Genomic DNA, 25699 nt, shown 5'->3' with positions numbered 1-25699 from the left:
GCAGCAAAAGAGATGTCAACTGCTTAGAAATAAACAAACATTGGGGTCTGTGCTGTGACACAATGAGTTAAGCCACCACCTAAGACACCAGCATCCCATATGGGGGATGGTTCAAATCTCAGATGCTCCACTTCCGAATCAGCTCCCTGCCACTGCACCTGGGAAAGCAGCAGAGGATGCTCCACGTCTTGGGCCTCTGTACTCATGTGGGAAACCAGGATGGAGTTCCAGGCTCCTGGCTTTGGCCTGGTCCAACCCTAACTTCTGTGGCCATTTGGGGAATGAACCAGAGGATGGAAGCTGTCTCTATCTCTCCATCTCTCTATAACTCTGCCTTTCAATAAAAACCCTTAAAAAGAAAGAAACAGACATTAAAGTCTACTTTTCATTAGTGAAATAATGATTAATGATTAAGTTCCTACTATGTACCACAGACTGCATGGTGCAACAACTAGAGAGAGAAGCATAAGTAGCTCATGAAGCAAATAGAAAACACAAAAATCTGAAATTCTAACACACTGGTAGAAGTACCACCAGCATCTTCCCCACAAATAAATATACCTGGGAATGACCTGTAAGAACAAAATGCACAGCCTCTCCCACGTGGTTCCTCCATCATCCTAGGCACTCAGGTACCCTGTGCCCCCCATCTTCTCAAATGTTCATTGCACGGGAGTTAATGGCTATGCAGCCCAAACACACGTTCTCAGAGCCTTGTTTCAGTCATAGTCAGCAAGGGAGCTCCATTCTTGTCTGAGGCTCACTCACTGCACAAGTATTTCAATGGCAAAGCACTCACCGTGATCTTTGAATTTGCCTCCAGCCACCTCACACGAAGGGCACAACACAAAACTCACCTGCTGGACATCCTGCTGGAAAACGCAGAGCTGCAGCCTCTGGTGGAGCCGGACCTTGCGGTGCTGCCAGATGTTCTCGAGCTGCCGCTGGTGATGCAGCACCTCATGGATGACATCCAGAACGTGGTGCACAGCCTTGGAGTAGTTGGCAGAGGCTGTTAGGGAATCAGAGCTGCCAGGAGTCAAGGGCCGCTGGAGCTTGTCAAGGAGTGACTTCCCATCTTGACTCACCTGCCCACAAAAAAAAAAACAGACTTATGGCTTTGTCTTGGCTGTGCTGCCACAGTGTGAATATGGTTTGAGAGTGTCCCCCAAAGGTCCATGTTCTAGAAGCTTGGTCCTCAGCCTGGCACTGTGAAGATGGGTCAATCATTAGATCAGTGGGGGCAGGGCACAGCCTTGGAAGGGAAAGCATTAAGAGATCTCATGGGACTGGTCGAGCTCCGACTTCTTGTCTTGACCTGGCATCTTTCCCTCTTGCAGGCACTCCTGACCTCATGGCACCTGCCATGAGCCTTCACCAGAGCCAGGTTGATGCTGGCCTTATGCCTTTGAAACTCCAAAATCATGAGCTAAATAAACCTCTTTCTTTACAAATGACCCAGCCTCAGTTATTTCATTATGGTAATGGAAAAAGAACTAATACAAGCATGTGTCCATTTGTCTTAAATGACATAAATTAGCTAACATAAATAGCAATGTTAGGATATCTACAAATTAAACTTTAAAACTAATAATTCTCATTTGAGGTGTCATATTAGACTATAACACATGAGCACAATTTTAGCACTGAATCTTAAAGCCTCCATTTGAAAAAAAAAATCAAAAATCTAGGCAAGGAATATGAACTTTCTGATTTGAATGGGCCACAATTTTACTTCACAATATTAGAAGGAAATTTAAGGGGCTAACGCTGTGGCATAGTGGCTAAAGCTGCCGCCTGCGGTGCCTGCAGTGCCGGCATCCCATATGAACACTGGTTCGAGACCTGGCTGCTCCACTTTTGATCTAGCTCTCTGGTATAGCCTGGGAAAGCAGTGGAAGATGGCCCAAGTCCTTGGAACCCTGCACCCATGTGGGAGAACTGGAAGAAGCTCCTGGCTCCTGGCTTCAGATTGGCACAGCTCCAGCTGTTGTGGCCATCTGAGTAGTGAACCAGTGGATGGAAAACCCCTCTCTCTCTCTGCCTCTCCTCTCTCTGTGTAACTGTGACTTTCAAGTAAAACAAATACATCTTTTAAAAAAAAAGGAAATTTAAAATGCCAATTTATTTCATACACTGACTTTAAAAAGTACATGTAATTGAGATACTATCATTTTAAAAGACATTTTGATTCTATCATATTATCAGTTAACTAAAAAAATATAATTAAATGAAAGCATTCACACTGACCAAAGAGGTAAGAGTGGAATACACAATGAGAAGCATTATATATTTTTCATATTTATAAATGAATCTTAAGATTTTGTGCCAGAGGTGGTAGAAACATATGATCAAACTACACAGAGACAAGTGACCAGGCTAGGTGATGGGGGTGTCCTACGTCAGTCCCCCTCGCCAGAGCCATACTGCTCAGATACTTCTAAATCTAGAGACCTCCTTGGGTTTCCAGGAAAGGCAGCCATAGAAAGGAGTCTTCTTACCAGACTCATATAACTCAGAGAATGCTCTTGGCATACAGAGGAGTGAGAAAGGAGTGGTTGGATGGGAGAGACTCCACAACCAACCATGGTGGCAAGAGAGGCCTCTGGAATGTGCTAACTTTTCCTTTATATTTTTTTTTATTTGACAGGTAGAGTTATAGACAGTGAGAGAGAGACAGAGAGAAAGGTCTACCTTCTGTTGGTTCACTCCCCTAATGGTCAATACAGCCAGCGCTGCGCCGATCTGAAGCCAGGAGCCGGGTACTTCCTCCCAGTCTCCCATGCGGGTACAGGGACCCAAACACTTGGGCCATCCTCCGCTGCCCTCCCGGGCCACAGCAGAGAGCTGGACTGGAAGAGGAGCAACCAGCACTAGTACCCAGCGCCCCAACCAGGACTAGAACCCGGGGGTGCCAGCGCCGCAGGTGGAGGATTAGCCTAGTGAGCCGCAGCACTGGCCAACTTTTCCTTTAATCTTCTTATGACTGTAATTTTGCTGGAATGTAACATATTGTTCTTTTTTAAAAAAGAAAAGTTTATTTACTCTTATCTAATTGAAAAGCAGAACACACACAGAGAGAGAGAGAGAGAGAGAGAGAGAGAGAGAGAGAGAGAAAGAGAAACAGAGACAGAGTCAGAGAGATCTTCCATTTTCCAGTTCACTCCCCAGATGCCTACTACAGGCAGGGCTAGGGCCAGGTCAAAGCCAAGAAGTTCTGGTCTCCTGGATGTGTGTGTCAGGGGCCCAAGAACTGGAGCCATCATCTGCTGCCCCTTAGGGTGTGCATTAGCAGGGAGCTGGAATGGAAGTTCAGGCCTTGAACCAGCACTCTCATGTGGGTATAGGTGTCCCAAGCAGTATCTTAACCTGCCACACCACATGACGTTTATTTTTCAACACCTGATTTTGAGAATTTATTGAAAGGTTTGGTTATCTCTTTTGAAGGCTTCTTAGTTTAAAACTCATCTAATTCAAGATGAAACAAGGTCAGCTGACAAAATCAAATATAATAGTATAAAAAAGTATCAAGTTACCACTGAGTTCAGCTAAAACAAAGTATGCTCAAAGATGGGAAACTCAAGAGTTCTCTAGGGGCCGGCGCTGTGGCGCAGTGGGTTAACGCCCTGGCTTTAAGCACAGGAATCCCATATGGGCGCCAGTTCCAGACCCAGCTGCTCCACTTCCAATCCAGCTCTCTGCTATGGCCTGGGAAAGCAGTAGAAGATGGCCCAAGTCCTTGGGCCCCTGCACCCGCGTGGGAGACACAGAAGAAGCTCCTGGCTCCTGGCTTTGGATTGGCACAGCTCCGGCTACTGCAACCATCTGGGGAGTGAACCAGCAGATGGAAGATCTCTCTCTCTCTCTCTCTCTGCCTCTCCTTCTCTGTGTAACTCTTTCAAATAAATAAATAAATCTTTAAAAAAAAAAAATAGTTCTCTAAAACACAGGCTCCCGTTTGCCTCCAAAGTCGCTGATTTTGTGTGGGGACTGTTAATAAAATGATTTTTTTGTGGGGAGGCACAATGACCAATTTGTGGAAGGGATTCATTGTGATGAAATGAAAAGAGGCCTGGCACTCTGAAATGAGCAGGATATTACCACAGAATGAAGAACTATCTTGAATCCTCTAATCATCAGTGCTAAGCTATATTTAACATATAAACACAACTTTTTTTGTTTTTTGCCTACTTTTTACATCACTGATTTTCTTTTTTTCTTTTCAGGAATGCAATGACCATGTCAATCATGGGAAGTCAGAACTTGGTTTTCCTTGGAAATTTGCCATAATGATGCCATTCTCTGCATTTGTGTTGCCAATATAACACAGGCCTACAGTACATCTATAACTGCTATGTTCACAGGGGTATTACATATATGGCCAGCATTTGAGTATCTCCTACTTTATCTTCTGGTGTAGATGTACTTGGGACTTTATGGACTGACATGTATTTTTTCATAAATCACATTGCTGCAGTCCATGACTTATATGTTCATGTAAAAATTATACGTGAACGTAGGTTAAATTACCTATACATTCTGTTTCAGGATCATAAAATCTATTGCACAATGGAGAATGTGCTGCACCTCTTAGAACTGAGAATTACTGATCCGAGTTACACATTTCACATTGTACAGACTCTAGGAAGAATACTTATAAACATCCCCACAAAGTTTTACTGCTTATAATACCCACAAGGCACACCAGACAATAAGACTTAGTCAAGATTTGTCAGGAAGATACAAATCAGAAGAGGTGGCAGAAACTTACTGCTGTCCCCACAAAGTCCACTCACAGCTCCTTGACAACTAGACCCCTAAAGCCAGGGACAGCAGAGCTCCAGGCTACAAAGCTGCATTTTCCAGCCTTGCTTACATGAGAGTGCGAATGTACACAGGTAAAAAATGCTGAATGGAAATTCCAGGAAAGCTGTCCGGATACTAAGTTGGAAATATGTTCACTCCTCCCCTTGCTCCTATCTGATGTCAAGAACTTGGATGAGATGGCTGTAGCTTCAGCAACCATTGATGAGATTGAGGCAACTTGAAAAACAGCACCTGCCTGCTAACAAAGGCAACATACACAGAAAGAAGAATCCAGAGATCCTCTTAATAAGAGAGCTACCATAAAGCCTTCTTTTACACGGGCAGAAAGTCAGTCTATCATTGTTTTGTAACTTAAACCATCAATGCAAAATAAAAAATGGGTTCCCAGCCCTCACCGAGTTTTTAAAAGGCTTCCATGTGACACTGTTCAAATTCTACTGAGAAGCATTATCTCAATGACCCTCTTTTTTTTTTAAAGATTTATTTTTTTATTTGAAAGGCAGAGTTACAGAGAGGCAGAGGCAGAGACAGAGAGAGAATCTTCCACCTGCTGGTCACCACCCCAAATGATTGCAACACCAGAGCTGGGATGATCCAAAGCCAGGAGCTTCTTTCGGGTCTCCCATGTGGGTACAGGGGCACAAGGACTTGGACCGTCTTCTGCTGCTTTCCTAGGAGCATCAGCAGGGAGCTGGATTGGAAGTGGAGCAGCTGGGACTAGAACCAGTGCCCATGTGGGATGCAGGCACTGCAGAAGGCAGCTTTACCTGCTCTGCCACAGCACCAGCCCCTCTTTTCTTCAGTATCTGCTTAACAGATCTCAAGAACACATATCCTGACTGGATTCAGACTCACATACTCCCTCATGGGGAAAGTGGGTCGTAGGGAGCACTTGCTGTGTTAGTGAATGAACACCATCTTAATGTAAGGGGACATGGCATTAGTGCTGTGGCATACTGAGTAAAGCTGCCATCTGCAATGCAGGCAACCCACATAGGCACCAGTTCCTGTCCTAGCTGCTCCACTTCCAACCCAGCTCCTTGCTATTCGCATGGGTTAAGTAGTAGAAGATGGTCCAAGTGCTTGGGCCTGTTACCCACATGGGAGATCCAGATGAAGCTCTTTCTTTTTTCTTTTTTAAAGATTTATTTATTTACTTGAAAAGCACAGATACAGAGAGAGAGAGATATCTTCCATCTGCTGGTTCGCTCCCCAAATGGCCACAATAGCTGGGGCTGGGCCAGGCTAAAGCCAGGAGCCAGGAGCCCATATGGGATACTGGAGCTGCAGGTGGAGGCTTAACCTTCTACACTACAGCACCAGCCCCCAGATGAAGCTCCTAACTCCTGCGGCCATGTGTATGGAAGACCTCTCCCTCCCTCTCTCTCTCTCTCTCTCTCTCTCTCTCTCTCATTCTCACTCACTCTCACTCTCTCTCCCTCCTTCTCTCTGTTAACACTTTCAAATAAAAAAATAAATCTTAAATATATACACATACATTTACATATTTATATATGCATATAGATAGATAGACACACAGACACACAGACACACACACACACACACAGAGAGAAAGCAAAGCTGACCTTCAGAGACTTTATCACAGGGATTAATGTCTGTACTGCCACTGTCATTTATGGTGATGACTACAACAGCAGTGATAGTAGCACTAAAGAGCCTGGTTAAAAAAAGAGCTGATGGGGCTGGCACCATGGTGTATTGAGTTAGGTCACTATTTGCAATGTTGGCATCCTATATGACTGCCAGTTCGTGTTCTGGCTGGCTGCTCCACTTCCAACCCAGCTTCCTGCTACTGGCCTGGAAAAAGCAGCTGAAAATGGTCTGGGCCTCTGCTACCCACATGGGAAACCTAGAAGAAGCTCCTGGACACTACAGCCATCTGAGGAGTGAACTAGCAGATGGAAGATCTTTCTCTTTCCTCTCTCTCTCTCCTTCTGTTTGTGTAACTCTTTCAAATAAATAAATCATTATTTAAAAAAAGAAAATAGCTCTTGCATGCACTAAAACCAAGTATCATGGGACCTATAGCACATTCACCAATACACCGCTTTCTGAAACGATTCTGCTTTATTTCAGGAAAGCTTCTGTTAAGCAAAGTATGTGTATGTATGTATACATATATATATACATACATATATATGTAAATATGAAGGATGCAATGCATATTTTATTGTTTTAGCAAAATGTCTTTCTCTAATACTATGTAAAACATGCTATTTTTTTTAAGATTTTTTATTTATTTATTTGACAGGTAGAGTTACAGACAGTGAGAGAGACAGAGAGAAAGGTCTTCCTTCCGTTGGTTCACTCCCCAAATGGCCACCACAGCCGGCGCTGCGCCGATCCGAAGCCAGGAGCCAGGTGCTTCTTCCTGGTCTCCCATGTGGGTGCAGGCACCCAAGCACTTGGGCCATCCTCCACTGCCTTCCCCGGGCCACAGCAGAGAGCTGGACTAGAAGAGGAGCAACCGGGACTAGAACCCGGTGCCCATATGGGATGCCGGCGCTGCAGGCGGAGGGTTAACCTAGTGCGCCACCATGCAGGCCCCAACATGCTATAATTCTAAAAAGACAAGTTGTTCTACTGTACAGAAATGAAGATTTTTAGGTGAAAAATAATCAGAAGAAAATCAATGAAGATTATTATAAAGTTTATAATATCCAAAAAATTAACACATAGTTTAAAAAGTAAAACAAGTAACACGAGTTTATGGTATGTAATATAGTTTTGGATTTCTTTACCTTAAGAATCAGGTACATGCATTGATTTCAATATTGTTGAATACAATTTTTCTAGCTTCCAGGCAAACTCTGTCCCCCAAAGGGCTAAAAAGAAACTTCATTATAAAATTTATTTTTCATAATTTATTAATAAAATCAGCTAATTTTTCAGCCTGGTATTTATTTTTCCTGGAATACAGGACTGGGAGACTTGAACAGCAATCAAAATTACAACTTATAAAGAATCAGATTTTATAAATACATGAATTAATATGCTTTATTATCTTGATAAGTTGAGAAAAAAATGCAGGTACCAACTAAAGGAAAAATATTAACTAAAGATAAGCTTTAAATTTTACCATATCAAATGTATGTTTCTCCTTAATCTTTATGAGGAAACTTAACTGTTTAACATCTACAACAATGGCCTAGTTCATTTTTTTAAAAAGATTTATTTATTTATTTGAAAGTCAGAGTTACACACAGAGAGAGAGAAGGAGAGGTAAATAGAGAGAGGTCTTCCATCCACTGGTTAACTCCTCAATTGGCCACAACAGCCAGAGCTATGCCAATCCAAAGCCAGAAGCCAGGAGCTTCCTCCAGGTCTCCCATGTGGGTGCAGGGGTCCAAGGACTTGGGCCATCTTCTACTGCTTTCCCAGGTCACAGCAGAGAGCTGAGTCAGAAGAAGAGCAGCTGGGACTCGAACCCAGCACTACAGGCAATAGCTTTACCCACTACGTCACAGCGCTGGCTCCCCAATTCATTTTTAAAAAAATTTGTTTTTATTTTCATTTGTAACTGAATGGCAAACAGTGAGAACAACAGAGAGAGCCTCCATCTGTTGGTTCTTTCCCTAAATGCCTGCAACTGTCAAGGCCAAAGCCAAGAGCCAGGAACTCACAGATCTCCCATATGAGTGGCAGTAACAAGGACATGAATCATCACCTGCTGTCTCCCAGGGTGCACTAGCAGGAACCTACAACTGGAAGTGGAACCAGAACTGGAATTCAGTCACTATGATATGAGATGCCGGTGCCTCAAGCAGAGACTTTCCTTAGCCTGGTTCTTCAATGTTTACTTTTAATCAAAACTACACATAAGATTTGAGACTTGGATTTTGGCATGCCACCATAAAAAAGAAAAGTTCCTTAAGACTTCAGAGAGACTTGCTTATTCATACTTCTGGTACCTTAATGTCTACATTTGACATTAAATGAGATTAGACCTAATAATCTGTAGTAGGAATATTCTTCACTGAACAAAGTAACAATGTCATTCAGATGGAAGAAAAGCAAATAGTATCTGGACATCATTGCTTAACACTGCAAAAGCAACAGCTGTCCAAACAGATAAATATGACCTATGGATACAACAATGAGGTCCATATCTGACATAAAAGTCCTGGGAAAGGATATTCCCAAGATGTAACAAGATCAGGACATACCCAAAGCCACCTGGCCTGTCATCAGAAGTGGCAGTCCCTCAGACTCTTCTGAAAGGAACTGCACTAGCTGCACTGCCTCAAAGCCAGCAGTGCTGTGTCAATCTCAGCAGGCTTTAATCACCTGACCTCAGAGCACAGACCTCCACAGGAAGCCTGGGAGTGACGTCACCATCCTCCAGCTCTTGCTGAAATTGTCCTTGAGTCAACACAGCAGAAAAGAGAGGCAAGGCCGGCAGGTGAGTGCCCAGCCTGATATTCTTCAGCCATTGGCTCAGATGTCACCTTTGCCTCTGAGGAAGGAAATCAAACCAGATGTGAAATGGTGCCAAGAAGACACCAAGAATCCTTCCTGAAGAGCAGCTCCTCGGATTCTGGCAGCTGGCGTCTGTGCCAGCCCCGGGAAGCCACCCAGTTAGAGGGGAGACTGGCACTTTTCAGGGTGAACCTGTTTCAGCTATTCAGATTCCTGCTCAAAACCAGATCAATCTAATCTTGCTTGACACTTGGATACTTCACTTGGGAAACAAGTCCAAGTCAAGGAAGTGCTGGGGCAGCCCACAGCGGTGAGTCAGGTGTGTGCGCCTAACGCAGCGTTCTGTGGAATGCACTCCAGCTTGACTTTCGTTGCTCCTCTATTTCAAATACTTGCAAGGCTGAAGCTGAGTTTGGGGTTAGGAAGAGAGAGCTGCTGGGATAGCTGCCCTGGTGCTGTGGCAGAAGACGACTGTGGCAGGTGCCAGCACTGTGCCCTCAGTGAGGCTTGGAAACAAGTGGGAGTAGGGAGCTGAGCTCCACAGATGTCAAAGAGAGGGTCTCAGTGAGTTTCCTATCCAAGAGATTTACTTTGCTGATTGCTTCTCTTCATGCTAATAACACTGATCATGCTATCACTCAATAATACAGTGCCCAACAAAGGAGATCAACCAGCTTCAGAGGCAGCAAATCAGTCACTTTCAGAGGCCCTGTGGAGGGACGCACTAAACAGCACATTTGTGATACTGAGAAACTGGCACAGAAACCAAGTCACAGGGGATCAGGGCAGGTCAGGGCCACATGGTAGCCTCTTCCTCCTGTTGCAAGGCTGCAATGTATGCATATTATGCAGTCTCCCTCACATTTCCAATAATGCAACACAAGCATGTAGAGACTTAGTTTATGGAGAAATGAGTCGATGGGCTGGCTTACTTAAAATGTGAAAAAAGAATACTCTGCATACCATTCCTAAACCTGCATCTCATGTCAAGCATCTGCACACAGCCTCATGCTCTTCTGAACTACAGTGTTAGCCCCAACCCTGGCAAGCTGAAGCAAGCACATGTTTACAACGCACAGGTATGTGCCTGTTGCTAAAACACCAAAAGCAGCAACACAGAACAGGTCTAATTAAAATAGTAAGGCAGGTGTTTGTGTCTTGAAAAATTTAAAATGCTGGGCAGATCTCCCACAGCAAATGTATGTCAACAGAGAACAGAAACTATAGACATGGTTCATAGAAAAAGAACTGTGGAAAAAAGCAAGCAAGGGTGGAAAGGGAAGGAAGGGGGAAGGAAGATGGCAGGGAAAGGAAGAGCAAGACCTGTTTAAATTCTAGTGCCCTAAATTGAGCCTGCATCCACAATGAGGTCCAGAGCACAGCAGGGCTCAGCATTTGGGGGATGAACAAGACTTCCGCTGGCCACACTCTTTGGAAACAGGACAGAAGTTTCTCAGTGTGTGCTTGGTAAATACCTGCAGCACACACAGTCCCTGGGCTGCTAGGGAAGCCACTGAAAATGGAGATGCAATGTCTCTAGGGGTAAGGGTATTTTCAACCAGCACACTCCAGTTCGAAAAACACGTGTGGGGCCAGCGCTGTGGCACAGTGGGGTACAGCCCCAGCCTGCAGTGCTGGCATCCCATATGGGCGCCAGTTCGAGTCCCAGCTGCTCTACTTCCTTTCCAGCTCTCTGCTATGGCCTGGGAAAGCAGTGGAAGATGGCCTAAGTCCTTGGGCCCCTACACCCACGTGGGAGATCCAAAGGAAGCTCTTGGCTCCTGGCTTTGGATCGGCTCAGCTTTGGCTCTTGCGACCATTTGAGGAGTGAACCAGCGGATGGAAGACCTTTCTCTCTCTCTACCACTCTATATAACTCTTTCAAATAAATAAATAAATAAATGAAAGAAAGAAAGAAAGAAAGAAAGAAAGAAAGAAAGCAAGCAAGCAAGCAAGCAAGCGAGCACTGGTTTACGGAAAGAAAAAAAATTAGAATATCAAAGCAGTCGTTCCTCCCTGTCTTCTTTCCCCCTCCTCTCCTGGCTTGAAAAAATGAGGAGAGGCCTGAGGGGCAGAAGAACCAGACAGAATGGTTGGAAGATGGCAAAATCTGCCTATTGCACAAAGAAGTTCAGACGAAGCCAAGCTTTTTGTTGTCTGAGAAAGGATTTATAAACTTGAAAATGCCAGAGATACTGGATTAAATAGAAGAACCGATATGAACACACATGTTTTTAAAATATGTATGGGGGTGGCACTGTGGCTCAGTAGGTTAATCTTCCGGCTGCGGCACTGGCATCCCATATGGGTGCAGGTTCTAGTCCCAGCAGCTTCTCTTCCAATCCATCTCTCTGCTATGGCCTGGGAAAGCAGAAGATGGCCCAGACGCTTAGGTCCCTGCATCTGCATGGGAGACCCGGAAGAAGCTCCTGGTTCCTGGCTTTGGATAGGCACAGCTCTGGCCGCTGTAGCCATTTGGGGAGTGAATCAGAGGACAGAAGCCCTTTCTCTTTGTCTCTCTCTCTCACTGTCTGTAACTCTACCTCCCAAATAAATAAATAAAATCTTTTAAAAAAATTTGTAGAGACAGATACAGCAGATGTGTATGTACAAGGATGTAACTCTACCTCTCAAATAAATAAATAAAATCTTTTAAAAAATTTGTAGAGCTGGCACCATGGCTCACTAGGCTAATCCTCCGCCTGTGGCGCCGGCACCCCGGGTTCTAGTCCTGGTTGGGGCGCCAGATTCTGTCCCGGTTGCTCCTCTTCCAGTCCAGCTCTCTGCTGTGGCCTGGGAATGCAGAGGAGGATAGCCCAGGTCCTTGGGCCCTGCATCCGCATGGGAGACCAGGAGGAAGCACCTGGCTCCTGGCTTCGGACCGGCGCAGCGCGCTGGCCGCAACACGCCGGCCATAGCAGCCACTTGGAGGGGTGAATCAACGGAAAAAGGAAGACCTTTCTCTCTCTCTCTCTCTCACTGTCTAACTCTGCCTGTCAAAAAAAAATTTTTTTTTTGTAGAGACAGATACAGCAGATGTGTATGTACAAGGATGGATGTGTGGATGGATGGATGGGTAAGTACGCCAATGTGTGGGTGGATCAATGGATGGATATATAACTAGAGGAATGGATCACTGGGTGGGCAGATGCAGTGTGCAGACAGGTAGATGGGTAGGTTGGTACACATCCATATAAATGTTTCCTGACTCTGCTTAGAGAGCCTAGAGGCATTGACACTTCACAAGCAAACAATACATTCTGAGCACCCAGGTCTCAATTTGCGAATGCCATACTGCACTTCAAGGAACCATCTCACTGTGAGACAGCTGATCCCAGGAGTGGGAAATAGTACCAGCTGATCCTGGACGATCTTGTTACATCAGAAGGCAAAGCAGCGCCCAAAAGATGGTAAGGACATATCAAGAGCACAGGCATCAAATTAGAGTCTCAGTATATAATTCCAATGAATATGGTAAGATTTCATAATCTATACAGTAATAAACAAATAAGGGAGAAAAGAAATAAAGCTCTTCATGGAGGAAAGCCACCAAATGCATATAAAGAAGGAATGATAGGAAGAGGTGATCCTCCCCAGCAGTCTGAGTGGTAGCTGATGGGAAAAAATCCTCAGTGGAGATGAAGGCTGTGAGGGGTCAGATGAGGAAAAACTAAAAATGTCCTGGTTGGAAGGAGACTGGCAAGATATGTTGACAAACTGTAATGCAAGGTGCTGGACAGCATCCATGAGCAGGAAAGGGTCCTGCTGGAGCAGCTGTGGGGATATGAAAGGGATCTTGTGGGTAGGACAGAGGATGAAGCAAACATGAAAAGTGTTAAAAATTCAGAAATTCTGGTCAAAGGAGTGCAAGAGTTTCCTGTACTATTTTATCACTTTTCTGTAGGTCTCCAACTATTTAAAAATTAAAGTAATTTAAAAGGCAAATAAATTCATTATGTTCTACAGAAAATCATTTCAATTCATCCAGTTCAAATTATTATCTCCTAGAGTGTATGGCTGAGTCCATAGGCTAAAAATTGATGGTTGAAGATTTCAGCCTAGGAGGTGGTTACTTCTCATCAAGTTACTTTCAATTATTAATCTCAATGTAAATTAGGTGCAACTATACCATAGGTAAACATCAGAACGCTCATCTTTACAGAATGCAGTGGATAACCAGAGGTTATGTGCTTAGTCAGAGGTGCCAAGGTCCACCAGCAGACTGGACAGGCCAGCAGGGTCTGGGATGACACCGGTCAGGTCAAGGTAACTCCAATGTAAGTCAAGCATTTTCTCGGTTGGTCCCACAGGAACTTTAATCCAGTTATTGCCAACAACCTTGTGAATAAAGGCTACTCAGTCCCTTCTTGGCCTGGCAAGGATGTGCAAAAAGCAGCCCCGGAGAAAAGGATTCAGTAAGTAGATGAGTGAAGGCCCCATTACCTGAGAAAATAATAGAGCTGTTCACTTTTCATATTATATCAAATTTGACAATGCAAAGAGAGGGTGCACTAGCAGAAAGAACTTAAGGATCACATAGTCATCGTGAATCAATGTGATAAAAAATATTACAAGTCTGTTCAATTTCAGGCTACAATGGAAAAGGCTATCACTTCAACAGTTTCTAATAAACTAGATTACCAAATTAGTTAAGAAATACTAGATGTAAAATCAAGAACCTTTTGAATTCCATAAGCTATGTAAAACAGTGCTGGAAGAAAAGGAGTCTTGTCAGGCAAAAAAAAAAAGTGACTTGAGGAACAGATCATTAGAAATCCATGTCATGGGAGGAAGGCCTGAGCATGCTCTGAACAAATACAGCAGTGCAGCACATACATGGACACCAGAGGGTCAAGAGACCTGGGGCCAACAGCATCAGAGTGACAGCTGCTCAGTAAAGCTCCACAGGAACTGCCAGACTGAAATGCAAATAGCCAGTTCTTCCCACAACTTGGACAAGTATGGAGGTGGTTCAGGGCAAGAAGGTTTAGATTTAAATACATTATGCCTTTATTAACACCCAGCCCTCCTCCTGCAACACTGGCATCCCATATGAGCACTGCTTCAAGACCCAGCTGCTCCACTTTTGCTCTAGCTCCCTGCTAAGGTGCCTCAGAAAGCAGCGGAGGATGGCCCAAGTGCTTAGGCCCTTGCCACCCATGTGAAATTCCTAGAAAAAGTTTCAGGCTCCTGGCTTCAGTCTGATACAGCCTTTTCAATTGTGGCCATTTAGGGCATGAACAGGTAGATGGACGATTTCTCCCCCATTTCACCCCCAATTCTGCCTTTCAAATAAACAAACAAATCTTAAAAAAAAATAAAAAAGAAACAAAAGTACCGTTAACTGCAGTCTCATAATTAGTGCTCATATCAACATGAAATGTTACAGATGCTTCCTATTAAAAGAGAAAAAAAGGAAACCTTGGGGGAAAGTTCCACACAGAACTCCTACCCAGTCCCTTCTCACCTCCGGGAATGGGACCATTACCATTGAGGTAGACTGGTCTGCAGGGCCACATGAACATGACATGGGCAGAGATGACAACTGTCAACCCATTTGTAGCTGTGGTCACCACCATGGCTACCACTGGCACGGCACAGAAGCAGCTGAGCAGTGACTGAGAGGGTGGAGCTGCCCACTGGGGCTCACATCCTGCTCCGCCATCTGCTGCCCTGGCACACCTCCCTTCATCTCTGAGCTTCAGTTTCCTCACTTGTGACGGCAGGGACCACACAGGATGTGCTTCCGAGCTGTGAGCATTAAGTGAGTTATGGCACAAAGTCCTGACAGCAGGGCCTGGCATAGAGGAGGTAGCAGAAAATAAAACAGGGGTGCACTAAATAATCTAACATTCCCTAAAATCATAAATAAAATACTACACCGAGATTTCTGCAATGTGCTTGAAAACCAGCGTGTTCTCTGTAATCCAGACCAGGAGGCTGAAGTACACTTCCCCTCTTTCCTAAAAAGTTCCAGTCAGGAAGATTAACTTGAATTCAACTAGACTAAAAGAGCACACAAAATATAGGACCCCTAAAGATATGCCAACAAGATTGGAATTTCATTTTTTCAGATGAAAACATAAGCATTCTGAAGGAAATCTACAAATGTCACAGGGCCATGAAAAGTACACTGGCTGCCCATCCCTCTGTTTCATTCAATACACACATGGGAGTTTAAATGTTAAATGGTCAAACTGCAGTTTTATCTACAAACTTTTCAAGTTCCCAGTGCTGTGACTATGAAGTACAGCTCCCTTATAATTCAAGTAGAACAGCCCCATACCTCTGAGTAGGCGAGAGTGATGTGCTCGTATATGCCCTGGTGGTGGTGAATGGCATCTTCCAGGTCCTGCAGCTCTGAGGGCAGGTCAACCTCACCGCAGGCTTTGCACCACGAGTCCACGTTGCTCATATACTTGAAGGTTAGAAAAAGGGGGGAAAAAAAAAAGATATTTCTACCAAGGACAACTTACATTGAAAAGTGGGTATTTTTTAAACATGGGTTTGAAATTTAGGAAGTAAGGGAAAGTCTAAGAATGTCAAGCATCCCTCCCAGGTAGCAACAGTAGTCAATTCTCAAACCTGATTGTTAGATTGCCCATCCCACCTTCAAAGATTAGGTTCTGGCAGGGTTGGCCTGGGGCCTGGGAACCTGCTTTGATATGAAAGCCTCAGGGGACTGCGGCCCCATCTAACCCTTGGTTAGTCTAACTCTGACCTCTGTAGCAACACTGTCTTCGTTGTGTGGGTATCCTCCTGAGTCTTCCCAGCCCATCTCTGAATCCACATTTCTAGCTGCGCCCACTCCAGCAATGCAAGCATAAACATCACTGCACACATCCCTGTTCGTTCAACCACAGCTCAGCATCAGGTCTCTGAGAATGCAGCTTGCTGGGGAGCTGTTTCCCAGCCTTACTTCTTCCCTCTTACATTAAAATGTTAATGCAAGGACTGAGGTATCTGAAATCATTTACCTAACATTAGGAAGAGAAGCCAGCCCATTTTCCTGCCCTTTCAAACAGAAATTCACATAGAAATTAAAAGTAAACCATGGAACAGAGGCTAAGATCCTCAGCTGTGAACCTGAGCAAAGGCTTATTATGAGTAGTGGTTACAGGCATCGGAATCTTTGAGGTCTTTCCCAACCTGTATGCAAACGAGATGACTCTGGGCCACACCAGGCTTCTGGCTGCTGTTGGCCATTCCAACCTGGCTTCATTACCACCCACAACACCAGGACTCATCAATAGCTGACAAATCACTGCCAAGTTTCCCAGGGAGATCCTATCCAAATCCGGAATAAATCACAGTTAAGTGTCAAAGGCAAGCACAGGAGCCCAATTAAAGAAGCTAATTCAATTATTCCAGATAGATGTAATACATTTCCCTGGGCTTTAGCCTCTTTCACTCCAGTTCTTCTCAAGTCTAGACAGCAGAGATTACAGAAAATGGCTACTTAAAATTCCAGACAGCAGTGTGCTAATTCTTCTAATGTTTTATGAGAACATTCTCCCAGTTACTTCTGGTGTTTTTAGGACCTTAAAATAGACCAGTCACCCAAGTAATAACTATGTAAATGACGTTATTATTAAAGTATTGGTTCAGAAAAATACTTGCATGCAAGTCTCTGGACTTGAATCCAATTCATATGGCATTAAGTACCACCTGATAGCAACGGCTTCAAACAGGACTAAACCACCACAAGCTCCAGGTATTTATATTGTCCTCTTTTATGATGTCTTCCAGACACCCTCAAGGTGATGTAGGTACTAACACAATTACCTACACCTCTCCTCTGCTCACATACATACATACAAGGCCACTTATGCATATTTCTAAGTATTTCTTGGGCACAGTGTTCTATAAATGCAAATTAGGTCCGTTGGATGACTCTAAGAGTTCTTAAGCTCTATTTCACTCTACCTATCTTCTTTGATTCTTGCATTTAACATGGATTATTAAATTATTGTGAACCTTTTTCAAATGTGAATTGACAGAGGTTAACCACCATTATTAATAAATCATTAGGTCCACCTCAGCAATTAACTGCTCCTCCTGGACAGTGGCCATTGCAAAACAAAGAAAAGTGACAACACATTCCTAAAAGGAGATAAAAAAGCTTCTCATAGCACAATGCGAAAATGGGTGTTAGCTATATAGTATTTCACAATATAATGAGCACAGGTGTCAGACTATAACCTATCACTGTATCAAAATCACACACATGCCTATAATTAGAAGTGAGTGACTTAGTCCTTAAAGGGCACTGATCAAACACATCTGGAAAAATTGTAGTCTGGCTCTAAATATACAGGAAAAGATGGCTTGCCACATAGAAATCATAGGGAAAGGGGATTCTGCCCATCTAGATTCACTGGGTTAACACAGCCCAAAGACAGAAACAACCCCAGCTAGTGTGCTATGAGGACTTGCGCACAAGCACTGTTTCTCAGTCCTTTATTTATAAGGTGCAACACTAGACTCCAAAGGGCAAGCCACATGCCTTGACTGCTCTGAAGGGCTAAGCACCCAAAAAGTCTAGACTCAATGCCACCAGTGCAGCAATCTCCACTCAAAGACCCAGCAGAGAAGAGGGTGGTAACAGGAATTCCACAAGGAAAATGCATCCTTATCTCAGGTTTGGTGTCAAATTAAAATACCTATAGAAGAGAACTTCTGAAAGCCTTTTAACAGGATAACACACATTCTGAATGGGGGGCTGGTATGTCTTTTCCCACTCTAGAATATACATCTTCCAAACCCTCCCCAACACCAACACAAACACACCCCTTTGACAGTTTGGGATGGCAATGTGAGGAGTTAGATGGACTGGCAGTTAGGTCAGGTCCCCATTGGAATGAGAAAAAGGGCAGAGTCTCTCTGTAACAGAGTGGACAAAGTGGGGCTGCTACTGGCATTGTGGCACAACAGGTTAAAAGTGGACAAGGTGCTTGCCTCCTCCCAGAGGCTGCCTGTAGCAACATTTAGGTTTTTTATCATGAGCAAGTTAGACAAGATTACCATTCCCCACTCCTCTGATGGGTGTTTGTTTTTCCTTGCCTCTGATTGGCTGTTATCCCAGCCTTCTGATTGTTAGCTGTTATTCTGTTTCTCCCCTGATGGGTTAAATCAAGGTAGCCACTTTTTTGTATGAAAAGACCCAACATTGGCAAGTTTCCTGGAGCAACTCCCCCCTTGAAGCCTCTCTTCCTGACTCCTGCAGCAGGAGGCTTCCCACTACAATAAATCTTGCTTTTGTTCACTGTCCCTATGCACGTGGAAATTCTTCTTCAATGTGAGACAAGAACCCAGATCACCTTCACTGGGAGGCATTTATCTATCAGAGCCTGATACACAGTAAACAGCAATGTCAAAAGGTGGCTAATATAGCCTAATGAGATCAGAGCATCCCACTTGAGTGTCTGATGCTTTAAAAACTCAGGAGATAAATAGATGAACATATAGCATCTGGCTAGAATGGGAACAAAGAAGAGTGAAAAAATATTAAACATTGCTTCCTGAGTTCAGACCAAGTGCCTGCCTGCTTCAGAACTGGGTATTTGATGCTAGGAAGAATAGTGATTTCCTTTTTTAAAACACTGCTAAATGAAAGATAATCGTAGTTTGGGTGGGGCTGGCACTGTGGGTAAAGACACCACCTGCAGTGCCGGCATCCCATATGGGCACCAGTTCGAGACCCTGGTGCTCACTTCCAATCCAGCTCTCTTATGTGGCCTGGGAAAGCAGTAGAAGATGGCACAAGTGTTTGGGCCTCTGCACCCACGTGGGAGATCCAGAAGAAGCTCCTGGCTCCTGGCTTTGGATCAGCACAGCTCTGGCTGTTGCGACCAACTGGGGAGTGAACCAGTGGATGGAAGACACACACACACACCCCCCCCCGCTCTTTCTCTCTCTTTCTGCCTCTCCTTCTCTGTGTAACCCTGACTTTCAAGTAAACAAATAAATCTTTAAAAAAAAAAGTAGTTTGGGTTATTCAGTTTGCAAAACTGAGATGAGCAGATGAGGATGCTGCTTTAAAGAGAACCTGAGGGGGCCAACACCATGGCATAGTGCATTAAATTGCCTGCATACCATATAGCCTGCAGTTCCAGTCCTGGTTGCTCCACTTCAGATCCAGCTCCCTGCTAATGTGCCTGGGAAAGCACCAGAGGATGGCCTAAGTGCTTGGGCCACTGTACCCACAAGAGAAACTCGGATGGAGATCCAGGCTATGGCTTGGCCTGACCCAGCCTTGGCCATTGTGGCCATTTGGGGAGTAAACCAGCAGATGGTAGCTCGCTCTCTCTCTCTCTCTCTCTCTCTCTCTCTATAACTGTCTCTCAAATAAGTAACCCTTTTAAAAAATGTTTTAAAAAGAGGATGATTGATTAGCAGACTACTTTTCATATTCATCTACTCCACTAATCTCAATTTGCTTTGGGGGTAGGAGGCTCCAGTCTGGGAGCCAGTTGACCTGCCAATTCCTGGAATGTTCTGGGCCGGTGAATTTCACTTGTATTCATCATCTCTCACCCCAACACATGACAAACCTTTAGCACTGCACAGGTAATTAGAAAGAAAATAGAAACTCTGCAAAATACAAATTTTAACATATTTATATAGAAATATTTTATCCTCTTTGGAAGAACTGACATTGGCTGAAAAATTTCTCTCCCTCTCTTATACACACACACACACAGGACTTCAACCTTCAGAGTTCTTTTTTACTCATCTTCTTTCCCATTTCTAGAAAATATTACCCTACTTTTGTTCTTTCACCATGTCTCTCTGTCTCCTGGGGCCCTCCTCTGTCCAGGGAAATCACCAGCTGGATGAAGCATCTCCACTTGTAAAGCAAGAAAGCAGCTCTGACATCCCCAATAGAGAAACTCAAAGATAGATTCAATTTGAACCAAAATGTGTCAATGATCACTCTCAGTACTTAAACCTGTCTTCTTGTTGGGGCATATATTTTTTAATCCCAATTCCTTTCCCATGTTTTTATTTTTATCAAAAGTTAAGAATTTGGACTATGCCTTTGATAAAAGCTTCTGTGAACAAAGTATAAAGTGAAATAAGGTTAAAATGGGAATGATGACACATATGCTACATGTCTTAGAGAGTCAAAGGAAATACCATAGCATTCTTATTTTGCTCTGAATTTTCAAACTATGATAAAATTGTCCAAATGACAGCTATCACCTATAAGGTATGCTGATAGTAAATATTATTTCTAAAATCTATGGAAAGTAAATTTTCCTAAGAATATTAACATAAATGCAAAGTAGCTTGTTATTATATCAGAAACTGAATGACACAATCATAGACCTCAGTAAAAGATCCTATCAATCAGTTCCCAGATAGAGCATCAGTGATACCACCAGCCCTGTCTATCCCCAGGCGATTACCTTTTTTTTTTTTTTTTTTTTTGGGACAGGCAGCGTTAGACAGTGAGAGAGAGAGAAAGGTCTTCCATCTGTTGGTTCATCCCCCAAATGGCCACTACAGCTGGCGCGCTGCGCTGATCCGAAGCCAGGAGCCAGGTGCTTCCTCCTGGTCTCCCATGCAGGTGCAGGGCCCAAGGATTTGGGCCATTCTCCACTGCCTTCCCAGGCCACAGCAGAGAGCTGGACCGGAAGAGGAGCAACCGGGACAGAATCCAGCGCCCCAACTGGGGCTAGTGAGCCTAGTGAGCCACGGCGCCGGCCAGGGAATTACTTTTTATAAGATTTATTTATTTATTTGAAATTCAGAGTTACAGAGAGAAGGAGAGACACAGAGAGAGGAAAAGAGAGAGAGAGACCTTCCATCCACCAATTCACTCCCCAAATGACTGCAATGACCAGGGCTAGGCCAGGCTGAAGCCAGGAGCCAAGAGTTTCATATGGGTACTCCAAGTGGGCAGCAGCTTGGGCCATCCTCTAATGCTTTCCCAGGGGCATTAACCAGAATCTGGATTGGAAGTGGTGCAGCTGGCATGTGAACTGGCGCCCATATGGGATGCTGGCATCACAGAGGCAGCTTAACCAGTTCTGCTGCAAGGTCAGCCCCCACTAGGCTGATATGAGGATGAAATAAGATTCCATGTTAAAGAGCTCTATAAATGTTAAAATAGCTATACAAACACTAGTTGCCGTTTTATTTGGGGTTCTTAACAAAGTACAGAAGCCACTGGAGTCACAGATAAAATAGGTGGTCAGAGTTCTGACTCACGATGAAGTGCCTCTGTGAGCTGCCCAGACGCTGAGTGACACAAATGTGTCCTTGCTGTCTAATGCAGTAGCTGCTGGCCACCTGTTGCTGCTGAGCACAGAAAATGTGGATGCTGTAAGGAACTGATTTTAATTTTATCTTTTAAAATTATTTAATTATCTTATTAATGAAATTTTTTTAACCTCAAGTAGTTTCAATAGCCAGAGATGGTGATTGACTACTACCCTGGACAGTACAGCTGTATTTTATTGCTTTTAACAGCAAAAACTGGAGATTTTAAGGTACAGAGATATCAAGTCACTTTAGTTCTTTATCGTTACAAAAATATGCTAGTAACTTGCATTGTGAAAGCTTCTTAGTATAAAAGGATTTCCAGTGAAATGGCCAAGAGTGAAATCTCTAACCCCTATCTGCAAACTGATATTCTCATCCTAAACTGGGGGTGAGAGAACATGGGGAAGATGAAAGCGTGAGAGAGAATGGCGCTGCCATCTTTGGAAGGTCTCAGAGCTGTGACACATCTTTCTCCTCTGTTTTACCCCCAAGCTTTATGTGTCTAAAGTCATAAGCAAACACCAACATAAAAATGTCCATAGAGATGGAGGCACAGGGCTGGCAGTTGAACCCTTGCAGAGAAGGCTGCTTCCATTAGGAAGACCATCAGCTGTGAGGTACCTACTTGAGCCTGATGTTCCCATAATCAGGTTTAAATTCCTCATGGCAACTCTGGGTGGGGTTCAGAGAGGTGGTTTTGACATCTGAGTTGCCTTCCCAGATGGAGCTGCGATTAAGCATAACCAGAAGGCAAAGGATTTAGAAAGAGCTCTTCCTGTGACTACTCTAATGGGAATGAGCTTGTGCTCCTCCCGTGACTGTTCTCCTGGAAGAGGAAGTGACGTCAGAAGACAAGATCTGCTTCCAAGCATTAGAATCCAAGGATCTCGCTTCTGTTCAGCCAGCCAGGAGACATACATATTTCTGGGTAAGAAATCACTTTCTGCACATTTCTGTGTCCAGGTCTTGCCTAGAACAAGTGCAGGACCCCTTCTCTGTAAACTCCTACTCAGCTTCTCTGGCCACTTTGTGTGCGGAGAAGCCTCAGGCACCTTTATAGTATTCAGGAGCTCATGAAATGCTGTTCACTGATGTATCCATCTACTTCAGCTTTCTTCAAAAACATAAATTACACCATTCACGTTATCCAAAAAAACACCTCGGGCTCTTTCAACTTTGCTGCATGTTTGAGATTCTTGATAGTAACACATTGGAAGTGAAATGCCCCCATGAAACCCGTATTTCTAAATGATTTTCAGGCACATCAGAGCAGCAATAGTCCTCTGGGTTTATTTATAATTCTGAATCCCATCATGTCTGCGAAACTGGTTTTCCTTCTGGGTTATGTTTAAGTCCGCCTCTCACTCAAGGCTGTCCTGCATCAGACTAATTCCTATTGTCTTAATGTACTGCTCTGGGTCCACTACCAATTCCCACGTCTCCCATTTTACCATTACAGAACACACATGTGCAGGTACACAGCGCATCTTTCCACTCACAACAATGTCAAATGATCAGGTACATCATACTCTGTACAATAATACAATAGGATCAGAGGTAGACAGAGTCATGAAGACAGTACTATACTGAGAATGGGTTCTGTTAAAAAAGTAACTGTTAAGGAAGGGTTCTGTTAAAAAAAAAAAATCGTTTCATGTGTGGGTTTTTGTCTTTTATCATAAAATTAGGCCAATGTATAAGTTTGGTGAGCAGAAGAATCCTTACCACTGAAAAGCTGAAGTCCTTTATGTGATGCTATTAAGACTCTTTTCTCTTTGTATTCCACTCAGTTTCCTGTCATGCTTCACACTTTAAAGGTTTCTAAAGCTGATATTGCTGCTAATCTGCATGTTGTGCAACACTCTGAATGCCTTGCTGAAATCCCAGGTACATAGGGCCTCTGACTTACTTTTATTAGAGCCTGCTTCCAAATTATACAGATTCTACTGCCTTTTGGAAGTGTAAATCCTTATGAATGCAGATTTGCACCCCCCAAAACCATCCCTAAGAAAGTTAGACTAAAGATCTTTCCCTTTAAATAAAGCAACCATTTGCCTCACTCATACATACATGTGCTGCTAGCAGTCCAAAGTCCCTGTGCTCTCTCCACATCTGGGATAGGCATTCTGCCATGCAGTCTGAGTCACAAGCACACCCCTTGCTATCTGCACTATTGGTTTAAGCAAGGAGTTTGAGCAGAGGTGTGTGGAGGTGTGGGGAGTGTTACAGGAATATAACATACTTTACCTGGTAAACAAGATGCTCTGAAAAAATACACCAGCAGAAGGAATCCACAGGAAGTCAGGATCCATATAGCTAATTTAACAACTGTGAAAAGACACTCAAACTGCCTGTCCAGAAGCCACTTTCCACCTTAACCCTTGCTGGTCGAGGCTTGCCTGTGGCAGGAGAGGTTGAAAGGCCAGATCTGCCCTTTTCCCTCCACTGTAGCGGACATGGGCACAGAGCCCAAACCTGGCCAGTGGGAACTGAGGGAAGCATGCTGGGCCTGCTGGAAATAACATTTCCCTGACATCCAGTGATGGGTGAGGGTACTGTCTTCATCTCTGCCTTCTCTCACTGCCACTGAGGAGCAGGGGCACACGTGTTCTAACCATGATGGGAGGCCAGGCAAACCCCAGAGCACCCAGCTGATGCTGTTACACAGCCAGAAGTGACTCAACCTCAGCAAGCCACAGGCAGGCATTCCAGCAGTTCTGTTCCTCAATATCTAAGCATCCTAACAGAAATAATCAAGGGAAGTGATGATAAGGAAGGGGAAAGAGAAAGAGGAGGAGGAGTGGAGAAAGAATAGTAACTACCATTTATTAAGTCCAGACTGAGCAACCCTAAACTTTTGAGATCATAGAGGCACTCTTGAAGTTTTGGATTTTTTGTCCACACAAATACTCCAGAATCTGAAAAACCACAAAATCTGAAACATTTCTGGTTGCAAGCATGACACTGTATACATTATATGCACCCAACACAAATGATCATGTTTATATAATAAACCAACCCTCTGAAGCAGATGCTGTTATCTCTACCTTACAAATAAAAAATGAAAGAATAGAAAGAGTTAAATAACTTGCCTAAGGTTGCATAAACAGGAGTAAGCCAGCTGGGATTTGAACTCACAGCTGAGGGACTTCAGAGCTCATAGTAAGTGTGACACAAAAGATCTCCAAGGATTTGGTACATACAAAGATTCCTGAGGGAGGAGACACTCTGGCTACCCCACCCTGGGCTGCGGGTTCCAAGCACTAACCTTCTCAGCCTTCTGGTGGAAAATGGAGGACATGTCCAGCAAGGTGCTCCGCTCATCCAGTGCAGCCGCGAACGCCTTCCACTCCTGCTCAAGCTGATTGGCAATCTGCTTAATCTGCTGAGAGGCATAGTGGCCGGACTCCACAAGGCGGTTTGCCACCGACATGATGCGGTTTATATTTACATACACGTTCTGCAAGAACGGAAGAGCCTGTGTTAGGGGAAAGCACAAGGGGGGCTCCTTTCTAAGAAACCTGGACTGTTCTTCGCAAAATACAGTCTAGTAAAAGTCATCATGTTGTTAACAGTAGAATCACCTGATATACCTTATTCTACATGTTCGCTCTTTGGATTTCCAGAAACTGGGTATTGGCTCCAATTTCTATTTTTAAAATTATAAAACTACAAATCAGCTAGCTGAAAGGCATAATTGTTAAGCACAAAGCAATCAAATATACAAGTGGGTACACACAAATATACTATTACTCACTTCTTGGCTTCAAAAACTGAAAAGGGTCCAGATGGCAAGCCAACTGACAGGCAGTCACGCAGAACTGAAGGGACCCGGCGTTTCAGTTTTAGCTAGAACCCAGAAACTGAAAAATATGTACTTAGCAACCAAAGGCTATTTGTGTGAAAACAAGCTCTCCTTTCTACAAGAGCCCAAGTCATTTTTTTGGTGCCAATAAAAAAATCTTCTGTAAATGGATCCACTTTCTCCCAGGAAAATGAACTGAGGTAGAAACATAACAATGCTGTATTCAAATTTTAAATACAGCTTTTTTACCCTGTTGAAATTCCTATCTTCAAGTCTACCAGTTTACTGCAAAACACACACACACACACATACACACAAAGACAGGAGGCTTTCAGAAAACAGCAACAAAACTACCAA

At 43.9% G+C, this 25699-nt stretch overlaps 1 protein-coding gene across 2 annotated transcripts in view; it reads right to left on the bottom strand.

The window, feature by feature from the left end:
• TRIO (trio Rho guanine nucleotide exchange factor) overlaps positions 1-25699 on the bottom strand; it is a 387461-nt gene that overhangs the window by 193999 nt on the left and 167763 nt on the right. For both annotated transcript variants that reach the window (XM_062211811.1, XM_062211812.1), the window contains exons 7-9: positions 24806-24997; positions 15554-15685; positions 858-1088 (exon numbers count right to left, since the gene is read on the bottom strand). In XM_062211811.1, coding sequence (XP_062067795.1) covers positions 858-1088; positions 15554-15685; positions 24806-24997 — 555 coding nt within the window. The remainder of the gene's footprint in view (positions 1-857; positions 1089-15553; positions 15686-24805; positions 24998-25699) is intronic.

The sequence above is a fragment of the Lepus europaeus genome, chromosome 15, assembly GCF_033115175.1.
Source record: "Lepus europaeus isolate LE1 chromosome 15, mLepTim1.pri, whole genome shotgun sequence".
Taxonomy (NCBI): domain Eukaryota; kingdom Metazoa; phylum Chordata; class Mammalia; order Lagomorpha; family Leporidae; genus Lepus; species Lepus europaeus.
This window is presented reverse-complemented; position numbering and strand designations above follow the sequence as displayed.